Here is a 13,258-nt window from a genome sequence, read left to right on the forward strand (position 1 = left end):
AGATCAACAGAGCCAGACGTGTACCCAGAAGCCTCCTACTGCAAGACAAACCCAAGAGAGAAACCAACAGGACTCCACTGGCCATCACATACAGCCCCCAGCTAAAACCCCTCCAACGCATCATCAAGGATCTACAACCCATCCTGGACAATGATCCCACACTTTCACAGGCCTTGGGTGGCAGGCCAATCCTTGCCCACAGACAACCTGCCAACCTGAAACATATTCTCACCAGCAACTGCACACCACACCATAATAACTCTAGCTCAGGAACCAATCCATGCAACAAACCTCGATGCCAACTCTGCCCACATATCTACACCAGCAACACCATCACAGGACCTAACCAGATCAGCCACACCATCACTGGTTCATTCACCTGCACATCCACCAATGTAATATACGCCATCATATGCCAGCAATGCCCCTCTCCTATGTACATCGGCCAAACTGGACAGTCTCTACGGAAGAGGATAAATGGACACAAATCAGACATTAGGAATGGCAATATACAAAAACCTGTAGGAGAGCACTTCAACCTCCCTGGCCACACTATAGCAGACCTTAAGGTAGCCATCCTGCAGCAAAAAAACTTCAGGACCAGACTTCAAAGAGAAACTGCTGAGCTTCAGTTCATCTGCAAATTTGACACCATCAGCTCAGGATTGAACAAAGACTGTGAATGGCTTGCCAATTACAGAACCAGTTTCTCCTCTCTTGGTTTTCACACCTCAACTGCTAGAACAGGGCCTCATCCCCCCTGATTGAACTGACCTCGTTATCTCTAGCTTGCTTGCTAGCACACATATATATACCTGCCCCTGGATATTTCCATTACATGCATCTGAGGAAGTGGGTATTCACCCACGAAAGCTCATGCTCCAAAACGTCTGTTAGTCTATAAGGTGCCACAGGATTCTTTGCTGCTTTTACAGATCCAGACTAACACGGCTACCCCCTGATACTGTGTGTTCATGTTTCTGAGTCGCTGGTCTTCAGTTCACTGATACGTGCACTGACGTATCTTTCAAAAAGAAAACAAAAAACCCCAAACTCCTCCCCCTTAAATTAAGAGATTATTTGTTTTAGGAAATTCCACCACTGTTCAGACAGCGTTGTATTAAAGTACCCATGACTCCAGCTGGCATCTCTCCTAAATAGGCAAAGTTAAAACATTTTATTTATATTTTGATTTGGCATTGTTTCAGAAATTGCCTGATATTTATGCTAATGTGGCTGTATCAAAACAATTCAGTATATGATGGAATCGAGCCCTGAGACACTGTGTTGGAGTGTTTGGGAATTGGCAGGCCTCCGTCCGGCCCGGATGTAGCCACTTTCCTGAGCGGCTCCCTGGATGGCGAATTCGCCCGGGATGGGGGCGACGTCGCCTCGCTGTGGTCCCGTGCCCGAAACGCCACGCGCCGGCTGGGAAAACGACTGGGCTGCCGCTGGGTATGGAGTGAGGAACGACAGGAGCTGGGAGTCCTGGTGCCGCGAATCGAGACGGAGGGCAACACCATCATCAGCCCTGGAGCCAGGGGCGTGCTGGAGAAATCACTGAAGGCCGCTGTCCACGCGCTCTACGTGGACACCCTGAGGAAAAAACCTGACCAGGGCAAGGCCTTTGAGGTGACCAGCAAGTGGGACTCCAGCAATCACTTCCTCCCTGCGGGCAGCTTCACCCGTTTCGCCGACTGGCGGTTCATACACCGCGCCCGCCTGAACTGCGTCCCGCTCAACGGAGCCGTCCACCACGGGAACCGAGACAAGCGCTGCAGGAAGTGCGGATACGCCCTGGAGACCTTGCCCCACGTGCTGTGCAGCTGCAAACCCCACGCCAGAGCCTGGCAGCTGCGCCACAATGCTGTCCAGGACCGGCTGGTGAAGGCCATTGCCCCACACCTGGGTGATATTGCAGTCAACCGCACCATCCCCGACACCGACAGCCTGCTGCGCCCAGACATCGTCGTCACCGACGAGGAACGGAAAAAGATCATCCTCGTCGACGTGACGATCCCGTTTGAGAACAGGACCCTGGCCCTCCGCGAAGCCCGAGCCCACAAACTTGAAAAATATGCCCCCTTGGCTGACATCCTGCGGGCAAAGGGCTACGAGGTTTACACCGACGCCCTGATCGTCGGGGCGCTGGGTGCCTGGGACCCCTGTAATGAAAGAGTTCTTAGGGCCTGTGGGGTGGGCCGTCGCTATGCATGGCTCATGAGACGTTTGATGGTCTCGGACACTATCCGGTGGTCTAGAGACATTTAAACAGAGCACATCACCGGCCACCGCCAATACCAAGAGTGAGCCGGCGTGGCTCTGTGCACCCACGGGGGGGAGGAGGCCTATAAACCCCCCCTACCGAACCATATCCCCTAAGCCCTAAAGCCACCGAACTAGATTGCACCATGTGAGGGTCATCCTGTCCCCATTACCCAGCCCGCTTACTTATACCCATGACTGCCTATAACCCACTATATGAGCGATGTACCTTCACTGCTTCCCTGCTGCTTCCTGATCCCACCCACCGTACACCCCACATTGGGGGACCTTACAGACTGTATATGTTATGTGCTAACCAATTCCCAAATACCAGCATCCCCCTATACTCTGTATGTTGCCCCCAATGACCAACAACTGACGCTTTTAACTCTTTGTATCATCTTTATTTAAATATTCTCTAATAAACTTTTAAATTTATTATTTGTTGAGTAGACTTGGTCAGACTCAAACGTTTTGTGTTTCCCTTACTGTACGTTATGCAGAACAGGCTCCAGCAACCGGTAGTCTAGCAGAATTTGTGCACAAACATAAGAGGTATCAAGGTTCCTCTCAGCTTACCAAATTATGCTATGTCTGTCACAAGTATTTAGCTCTCCCACTGGCTCCCCAGAATTTCGTTTGCACTTGTTTTCCCCCGTTCAGTTTAGTTTGGTCTTGCAAAGGCAGAAGAAATACTTGAAAAATCAGAAATACGGTAATTGGAAAGGAAAATGACTACGGGTTCCTATTGTGAAGATGTTGTGCAGCCTTGTCTGATGAGAGGTCTCCACTTCCCATGCGGTTCCCACCTGCTCTAAAACCAAGTCCACTTCCCCTTTTCCCTGGGTTTGGTTTTCATTTACTTAGAAATTCATGGTAATATAATATACTTTCAGCCCAACCTTTTCCCCCAGTCTTGGCTGAACTTAGGGTTCCCTAGATCCTTTCTTCATCAAACCACTTCCACAGCCCTTTCTATCCAGGTAAGATAACAGGACACGTGAGAGTCAACATTTAATCCTTTCCCAGGAAGTTCAATATGGCTCTCACATCATGTGTCTTAGGCAAACACTGCCATCCTTTTGCACATTTTTAGTCTTAGTTGCATTTTTTTCCCTTCAATGGACAAAGGAATAAAGAATAAATTAAGAGATGTGATGACATTTCACAAAGTGACATCTCTTCCATGGAGCTGGGACTCTTCCAGTTTGAGTAGCAAGAGTGGCCAGTATTGTGTAGTCCTTTTAGGGCCTGTAGAAAAGTGTGCATGCAAAGATCAATAGAGCCATTCATTCTGAATATTTTAGAAGACACCATTAAAATAATAAGGTAGATAACAAGAGAAGAACTAGTCAACGAATCTCATTCAAATTAGATACCTGGTATCATTCAGCAACTGAGGTTTCCTTTCTTTTTAAATGTAAGGTGATGAAGTTAAAGACGATGGAGAAAGCAAGATGCTGCCCATAGAAGGCAACAGTGCCAACGAATCGCTGCATTTGGCAATGGATTCCATAAGTGGACCAGCTCCATCACATGGGGGAGAAGGAAAAGAAGAGGATTTACCTACCTTCTTCAGTGTCATGAACAATAGGTAGCATAGCTCCTGCATGCGGTAGATGAACAGTTGGTGGTATATTGAGACTGTATGGTTAAAACCCTTAATCAACTGAGCATTTGATCCATGCAATGGTGAATTCACTTAAATAAATCCCAGCGGAGATAATTTTGTAAATTGTACTGTTTGTAGTAAAGCTATAATACGTTTTGTAGTGCTAGGAGTTGGAACAAGGGAGTCTAACAGTTGAGTACTATGGTAGAAGGTCCATCACTTTAAATACTACTTTTTGTGATTTTTATCCTTCCCCCTCCCTAACTCACCCCCACCATCCATGGGGTGATTCCTTTGCAAGAGTAACTGGCAGCAATAATTGTTGAACGTCTGAAAATTTGATTGTTGGTCAATTAATCACAAGCTGGAAAATTACTCTATTTAAAGTAACAATCTGTCTCTGCTAAAATGACTGTGGTACATCTCTAGGTTGAGAATTATTTTTCCTTGGTGTGATTAAGAGCCTGTTTGTGTACTGTCAAAAACACTGGGCTACATTCACCAATAGCAAAAGCTGGCACGGTGAAACTGATGTAAAAAGGATCTGGTTATACTAGTGGCTCAGTGTATGTATAGTTTACCTTATTCAAGTGAAGCAGGTGTGTAATACAGTTTCTCCATTGAAACTGTACAAAAGAGGCAGTAGTGTGAAATATAATTCTCTAATGCTTAAGGGTGTAGGAACAGGCTGAAACAATGATAATCCGATCTCCACCCCCAAATTCAGAATCTGAGATCAGAGCCCCATTGCACTGGGAACGGTATCTGCATGTAGTGAGAAGAGCTTACAGTCGAAATAGCCAAGATACGCATTTTCTTCATTTCCTAGGTGGGGAACTGAGGAGCAAAAGCAGATGACTAAGATCACATAGGAAATTTGGGTTCAGTCTCTGGCATGGTACCAGTCTCTTTGAGTTCCAGCCCAGTGCGTTAACCATAAGCTCATCCTTCTGCCCTCACCATACAGGCATAATGTAAAATTCGCCTTTGTCAGTAAATGTGTCTGAATCAAAGATCTGAATTCCAGCTTTTATACCTGTTTGTGAGCAAGCAAACAAGGCATATATGTCTTTGAATATAAAACTTGTGATTTCCATTCAAAAGTACATGTCCCTTACAGAACAAAACTCAGTATGTAGTTCTTGTGAAATATTGATTGCAGTGTGACCTACTTCCAAAAAAGCAAACCGTTCTTCCATTGTTTATGGGTAAAGTATGACAAAGTTTTCTTTGTGTTTATACTGGAATCTCCAGGTTTAGTGACATTGAACTCCAGGAGGGTGACGGCATACCCACAGAGGAATTTCTGCAATCGTGTTACGCGATAGTGCCAGTCTTGGGTAGGTGGTTACTTATTTTCACTACAGTCAGTGTCTCTAGCAACTATGCCATGAATCCTTTTTAATTGCTGCCTAATCAGAGAAATGGCTGAGGTGTGGCTCAGGCTCATTAAGATCATTCAGTTCTTTAATCCTATTTGAGGATATGGATACTCTGACTTCCTTTATAAAGTGCTTTAAGATCTATGGATAAAACTTGCTATAAGAGCTAGGTCCTATTATTTTGGTGTCTTTTTGGCTCATGTACAGACTGGAATTCTTGGCCCTACAACAGAAGGAAGAAAAAGACTTCCATCTTTTTGTTTATCCTTTTAACTATTCAGAAAACCTTTTTGGTAGGAGGTGAAATGGATATTGCTGAGTCATGAGTACTAAGAAACTGCTTTAAAAATGTTGCCTTCTTTCTTCTAGACAAACTTGGACCAACAGTCTTTGCTCCTGTTAAAATGGATTTTGTAGGTAATATCAAGGTAATAGCCATTTCTGGCACTGACTTTTCAAAAAACAAAACTTAAGATATTCTACCTAAGACTAAACAGATGCTGAAACACCCAGACAAATAGTGTGTAAATGGAGGTACCAGTTTCCTTTAAATCAGGGTGTACAACCAAACTGGTATATAACAATATGAACAATAATCTCATACTCAATCTATTGAATATCTTAAAATGATGGAAATTAGATAGGCCTTTTCTTTAGCAAGTCTACTGTTCCACACTCCAGACAATGCAGGATTGGCCCCCAGTATGTGTGCTTAATAAATAATAATAATTATAATTTCTCCTCATGTGATTGTAAATGATTCAAGGGGTGGGCTGCTATCACTTCTGTTGGAAAACTATTCAGCATTCTTATAGATCTCATCATTAGAATAGGGTTTTCCCCTGATAATTCAACGTAACTTTTTACATTGCTTAGTTTTACCCCATTATTCCAAGTCATACATTCTTGTGCTACTCTAAAGAACTCCTTTCCCTCCTTGTCTCTTCCATCTTTTGGGTGCAATAGGTGGCTTGTTCCATCTTTAATACCTGAGAGTTTAAAGATGTGTTTAAAACCATGAGGTTTTACTGATCTCTAGTACCCACACGGTATCCATTACCGAGCTGGCTTGCTGTTACAGTTATGATTGTGTGTAGAAACACAGAGTGACATAGGATCTAATGCAATGCAGTAACCCTTACAAAGGAAGTGTGTGGTGTGTTTGGAGCAGGTGGAGGTAGGTCAGGCATATGGAATATACAGGGGTGGGATTGGTATCTGGAGGTTTTGTAATATTTGCATAACGCTCCTGTTGGTCAGATCAAAATTCAGAAAGGGATGTTACACTGTGCACTGTAAGTCCAGAATATTTTTTCAACAGTCCAACTTTTGTGTATAACCAGATTTTTTTAAACTCTGTTTGAGTGATGGCCTGGTATAAACCATTCAGCATGCTAGATTATAGCAGCTAATGAATGTGATTTAAGTTGCTGTTTAAATTCTGTACTGATAGTATTTTAAGCGAAGGCCTCACTAACCACATCCGCTTTGTTAATGCATTAGGCTGAAAAGAAACATTTCCTTCCTCAAGCAGAAGCCAGAGAGTACATTGTGAGACCAGGTCCTCAGCTGATATAAATCAGTGCTGTTTTACACCAGCTGATGAGCCGCCTCTGAATCTGAACGTTTTCCTTTGGCTCCAAGCTTGAAAAGATTTCATGTGCTACTGGCAAGATGAAGTAAAAGAATATTTATCACTTAAAATAAAACATTAAACACCTAATTAGGAACATAACTTATTTCCAGCTTCAAAGAAATACTTTTTAAAAATGGAAAATAAAGAGCTTCCTCACTTACCCAGTGTGCCTGCTTCTCTTCTACCACAGCACAGGGTCCTGCTATAGCTACTAGCATTGAGCAAGTGCATAAAAAACATACAATTTAACAGAAAAGAATGCTATAAAAACCAAAAAGGACTGGGAAAGATAGTACTGAGAGTGGAAAGGCAACATATATCTCCAATATATACAACAAGAGCTTGTTAAGACAGTCTGATTGCATTGGCTTGTGTTTTTTACAAGGGTGGGTTATATGAAACAAGCTACATTTATTAAAAACAAACAAACAAACAAAACATTCTGAGTCTCTTATAGAATCTGCTGCTCCAGCTGCCACTGTAGTATTACCTTAACCACGTTTTTCTTTTCCCTGAAGTGCTCAGAGTTTGAACTTCCCTCTCTGAAAGTTGAGGTATCCATTTTTCTCGGGGAGAATGGACAGGACTCTCTTCATGGCCCGTCACTGCCACTCCAGATTTAAAATGTCAGAGGGCTGTTGAACAAAGCAAGGCACTTTTCCCCTAGGATTTGGAGTCTGCTACTCCATGTACGCTGCAAAGAATTAATCTGGGAACCGGAATTCTTTTTATGTGTGAGAGGCCTGGTAAATAGCCCTTGTGAGCCAGAATGTTTTTGTTATATAGAATGGAACCATGTAAAAGTGTAAACTGTTGCCTTCTCTTTAGAAAATAAATCAGAAATATATAACCAACAGAGAAGAGTTCAACACTCTCCAGAAGATAGTGCTGCATGAAGTGAGTGCTGAGGTAGCACACGTTAGAAACTCTGCAACAGAGGCACTTTTGTGGCTAAAAAGGTAACTGCGAAGTGTCAAACCTTCGGTTTAATTGTTGGTGTTAGGATGTTATCCAGATCCCTTCACCGATGTAGATCAGTCTCCGGAAGCAATTCTTGCTAGTTTCTTTGCACACTGGAGTAGTCCAAACACTGTGTTCAAATTTAACATCCCAGTTATGGTCCCAGTATTGGGCATACCAATCACAAGGTCTAAATACCCACCTTTTCCTAGAGAAATAACTGAATAGTCTTGTTGGGTAACTATTCCTGCCATGCGTCTGAGTCATCCAGAGGACCTAGACTATGGCACATGAACTCTGACTTGGAGCACAGCCTGTCTGGGGGGTTGGGGAGTGGTGGCTGGAAGCAATTAGTAATGGATCCATCTCTTTGCCCAGAAGAAGAAAATGCCTAGTCTATATTGTGTTTGCTGTTACAAGTGAATAGGCCAAGAGGAAACTTCACTTGTGTTTTCTCCAGCATTTCCACGTAGGCAATGAGACAGGGACTCTGCTCACAGTGAGCAGCCTTTAGTAATGTCCCATTTTGACCAAAATGGTTTAAAGTTTTATGTGAAACCAGTGATTTTTTGTATACGTACATAGTGATATTACACACCCTTCCATTTCACTAAGCAATTTTTGTGGGGGCTGTCTGGTGATAAATATTTTGCTCTTTTTTTTTTGTTTTTTTCCTGACAGAGGCTTAAAGTTTTTGAAGGGATTTTTGGCAGAAGTTAAGAATGGAGAAAAGAATATTCAAACAGCTCTGAGTAAGTGCCAATTTCTTTATTGTTCTTACTTTTTTATTTAGATAATTGAGCTTTTTCTCCATTATTTAGGTTCTGGGTGTTCTTCTCTTATTAATATCAAAATTAGTGTTCCCTGCAGCTTGCCTTCAAACTTTAATCTTGAGCCAAATACCGTATTTACAGATAACTACATTGTACGAGGCGAGAATTTATTTGATGTGATTTTCCCCCCAACTGTGTGTTTACATGTAGTTAAAAATGGGGGTGAGGGGGAAACAACCCCAAATGTATCTTAAGTTAAAACTTGGTAAAAAGCTTTATGCTTATATAGGGCTTTTCTTTACTGAGCCTCTTGGCATCCCTGTGAAGTAGGCACAGTAAGTGCTGTATCTGTTGTATACATGGGAAAGCACAGTGCTTAGGATGTTAAACAGCTGGCTGTGGGAGCTGCTGAAAGTGCGCAGAGCTGAAATGACAGTACTAAGCATATAGTGTTTGCTCAGCCCCTGTGCAGAGGGTCTTCCCCATAGTATGGTGCAGTTGGCACAGTGCTCAGCAGCTTGCACTGAACGGAGTACTAGAGAGGAGGAGAACCGTGGGGGTGAGGCATGGGCAGAGCTCAGGCTAATCAGACAACAAAAATTATACTTGCAAATAAATTGGTGTCCGTTGACAGAGAGGATTTATTGGGTAACTTATTTGCCAAATCCTATTTGACTATCTGTACAAATGGTCGGATAATGAAGAAACATACCGGTGAATAACTTTCTTCATTTGCAGAAAATTGTTAAAACACTTTTCATGAAATAATGTCCAGCAAGTAATCCGACCAGCTGTATCCAGGGGGGAGTATTCTCCCATGCCCTCCACTGACTGCAGAGAATGTGTGGGATAGCCATTTTTAGGCCTTTTGGTTACTGCTACTGCCAGCCACAGGAATAGTGGCTAACTCTCATGGCCTTGGAAGAAATTAAAAGCTGGGGCAGATCTGAGGCTGGCTGTTTACGCTGAAATGCTGTGTGGAGTTGTAAGAAAAAATCCTTTCTCACAGCCGGGTGGAAGTGAGTTGGAAGAAAATTTGAAAATACCATTGGGAACTTATTTTTTCTTTTTCTTTCTTTTAAGACAACGCTTACGGCAAGACATTACGGCAGCATCACGGCTGGGTTGTGCGAGGGGTTTTTGCGGTAAGTGGCTAACATCTTAATTGCTGACTCAGCTAGTCAGAATCTTGTCTGCAGTCACCTGTTCAGTCTTATGCTGTGGTTGATACCTGATAAAATGTACTGAAATGTAAGTACCAAAAGAATTAACAAGATGTTCAGTTTGTCAGATCTCTGACTCAGGCAAGGGTTAGGGCTATCATTTTATGTTTAATGTTTGATTTTCACGGAGAAATTTTATTTTTCTTTTAGTTAAGAATTTTTGTCTATTTTAGATTTAGTCTAGAAATGTCTCTTGCCACACATCGTATAGGGTTGTTTCTAGGAAAATAAAAATAAAGTCAGAATATTTTAGTGTGTGTCACTAACAACATCTTTTCCTAATATTTTTAAATGAATTTCTGGAAGTAGGTTCTGTCTCCTCAAGATGTTCTCACCTCCAGTGCATGAAACATTAGAGTAGAGCTGGAAGGAAGACTGAAACTTAATAGTTGTGTAAACAAGACCCACTTTACTCAAAAAGAGTAACCAAGGAAACAGGTTGTCCTACCACCAAGCTAGCAGCGCCCCCTGGTGTCTGTTGTTATAAATTGTATTGGAGAGACTATGGCAATGGCTACACTGGCACTTTACAGCGCTGCAACTTTCGCGCTCAGGGGTGTGAAAAAACACCCCCCTGAGCGCTGCAAGATACAGCGCTGTAAAGCCTCAGTGTAATCAGTGCTGCAGCGCTGGGAGCGTGGCTCCCAGTGCTGCAAGCTACACCCGTAAGGGATGTGGTTTACGTGCAGCGCTGGGAGAATTCTCTCCCAGCGCTGGCGCTCCGACTACACTCACACTTCAAAGCGCTGCCGCAGCAGCGCTTTGAAATTTCAAGTGTAGCCATACCTTATGTAAAGTCCCAGCCAGATGTAAATACAATGCTTTTCATGATTGAAGGAGAAGCAGCAAGATTTGGGGTAAAATTATTTTAAAAAAAAGACTTAAGTATGGGACTCAGACTTCCAAGTTTCTGAGTTCTTGAAAATTAGGCATAGGCTCCTTTTGAAAATGTACCCGCATTGGTTATTTTAATGTTTTTAAATTCTAAATAAAAAATTACCACTTGTAGTCACAAAATATGCTGTACAGGCACTTTCTAAAAATCAGGCCTCTGTAAAGTGTCTCATAATGGGGACGCAAAAGTTGAAGCATCAAAAGTCACTTTCCAAGTTTGAGAATTTAAACTTCTATTCCTCTCCCAGTTGGCTTTAAGGGCAGCACCAACATATGAAGACTTTGTGGCAGCACTGTCTGTGAAGAAGTGTGATGATCAGGAAGAAGCTTTTTATAATGCAATGCAGAGAGACCTCAACATTTACTTGCCAGCCATGGAAAACCAGCTGAATATCTTGGACACTCTCTATGAAGTACATGGTTTGGAGTCAGATGAGGTGGTATAATCACAGTGACACAGTACCTCATAACTTCAGGCACTGCATTTGTTAACGAGCTTTTCTGAATGCCGTTTCTCTTCATTGTATCTTTCCTTTGCATGGGAGGTGGAGGAGTCAGTGTGTGTGTGTATTTTTAATCTTGTTTGTGTTTAAATGAAGAGGTGCTGTTTCTTTTAAGGCCACAACTGTCTGCATGGTGAAAACCTTTGGGCTAAATAATTCTTGTTTTTTACATGAATGTAACAGAGCAGCATTGGGCCTTCTTGCTCCAGTGCGTAGTACTGGGACCACATGTGCGGAGAGGCAGCTTTGATGGGAGCACAAATGCTGTGCTGATGTCACCATTTTGCCCTTATCCTGTTCTGTGCCTGTCCAAGTTGTGATGCTAGTCTCCATTTCACTGGTCTTCTCTCCATCTGTGTTAGTGGCGGGGCAGGGCTAGTGAGAGCTGTGCTGCACAGATATCAGAAAAGAGGGCAGTAGAACTCTCTACCTTATTAACTAAGTGGTTAGTCTGGTCCCATCTTGAGGTAAATTTGGGTTGCATCCTTGTGTTTTATACTGATGACTTGATTTTACTTGCAGCCCTGTTTTAAAAAAATGTAAAGACTGTTACTGCAAGTGTTGCCTTGATGGCCAGGGTCCCTGGGCCTCCCCTAAGGGTCAACCTGTCACAATAGGGATGCTCTCCCTGTGTCGTCCTTGGTACTCTCCACCTCCTCACAGGTCCATGAAAACAGGATTGTCTCTTCCAGTGCTACTAGGCACCTGCTCCTGGAGCTGTGAGGGAGTGTGTGTGTTTGTGTGCGTCAGAGACAGACGGAAAGATAATCCTTAAATTCACTGTGACACCAGCCTTGTTGTTAATGTCCCAGCAGGGGGAGGCCTCTACTTGGCAGAGGGAGAGAAGGTTGTCAAGATGCATCACCTTGATCTTGGTACTAGTAGCATGAGTGCTTCCTTTGCCCTTATGTGGTTAACAAGGCTTTAGTGCTAAGTGCTGGAGCCATTGGGCCAAATATTCAGTTGATGTAAATTGGCAAAGCCCAGGAGTAGCGCCAAGGTTTTTGGCGCCCTAGGCACAGAGCTGGCTTGCTGGTCCCGCGGCTCCGGTGGACCTCCCGCAGACGTTCCTGCGGATGGTCCGCTGGTCCCGCGGCTCCGGTGGACCTGCCGCAGGCGTGCCTGCGGATGCTCCACTGGAGCCGTGGGACCAGCGGAACATCCGCAGGAATGCCTGCGGGAGATCCACCGGAGCAGTCTGCCACCCTCCCAAATCCTGGCATCCTAGGCGATTGCCTAGGTTGCCTAAATGGAAGCGCCGGCCCTGGCAAAGCCCCATTGGTTCCACTGGAGCTGTGCCCATCTATAGTAGCTGAAGATCGGTCCTGTTGTATTTTCCCTGGTAACAGACAGAATAAACTTTTCAAAAGCACCTAAGTATCATTGAAAGTCAATGGTACTTAGACTTGTAATTGTCTAAGTCACATAGGTGCTTTTGAAAAGTTTGCCTATAGCCTTCTTTTTAAAGGGCCTATTCAAACCAAATCCTGTAACTGCTGCTTGGTATTTTTGTGGTTTAAACACAACCAGCAATCTAACGAATTATATAAAAATGCTTTTAGATTAGCATTTGGAGGGGGTGTGGGTGTTGGTTTTGTTTTTTGCCAATTCGGTTTACAAAAGGCTGGGTTTGAAATGAGTCAGTCCTAGGGGGGAAATATAGTTCTTCATAAAACCATCACACATTAGTGCAGCTCTAAGTATATGATCCAAAAGTGTCTAAGTTGGACAGCAAATTAAGGATAATGGGGATTTTTGCCACGCTTTCCTCCCACTGATACGAGTAAACGTCCACTGGTACTGTTGGAGTCAAGCATTAATAGCTTTCCCTGTAGTTAGTCAAATGATTAAAAAGTGAAATTTGACCTCGTGTAGAGGGCCAGCACACAAGGTATTTGGACTATTTAGTTGCACTTCAAGAATTAAGTAGATCTTTAGTGCATAGGACTTTTGCTGGCCTTCTGCATGGGGTGAATTTCACATTGTACATTAGAGAGAAGGGAGGAACAC

General features: G+C 43.4%; 1 protein-coding gene across 3 annotated transcripts in view; it reads left to right on the forward strand.

Annotated features, from left to right (window-relative positions):
• PLEKHA8 (pleckstrin homology domain containing A8) overlaps positions 1–12,309 on the forward strand; it is a 51,156-nt gene extending 38,847 nt beyond the window's left edge. For all 3 annotated transcript variants that reach the window (XM_030550862.1, XM_030550863.1, XM_030550864.1), the window contains 7 exons: positions 3,691–3,859; positions 5,132–5,217; positions 5,629–5,687; positions 7,724–7,854; positions 8,537–8,607; positions 9,712–9,773; positions 10,994–12,309. In XM_030550862.1, coding sequence (XP_030406722.1) covers positions 3,691–3,859; positions 5,132–5,217; positions 5,629–5,687; positions 7,724–7,854; positions 8,537–8,607; positions 9,712–9,773; positions 10,994–11,191 — 776 coding nt within the window. In that variant the 3' untranslated portion in view covers positions 11,192–12,309. The remainder of the gene's footprint in view (positions 1–3,690; positions 3,860–5,131; positions 5,218–5,628; positions 5,688–7,723; positions 7,855–8,536; positions 8,608–9,711; positions 9,774–10,993) is intronic.
• Positions 12,310–13,258: the final 949 nt, after the last annotated feature.

The sequence above is a fragment of the Gopherus evgoodei genome, chromosome 2, assembly GCF_007399415.2.
Source record: "Gopherus evgoodei ecotype Sinaloan lineage chromosome 2, rGopEvg1_v1.p, whole genome shotgun sequence".
NCBI lineage: Eukaryota > Metazoa > Chordata > Testudines > Testudinidae > Gopherus > Gopherus evgoodei.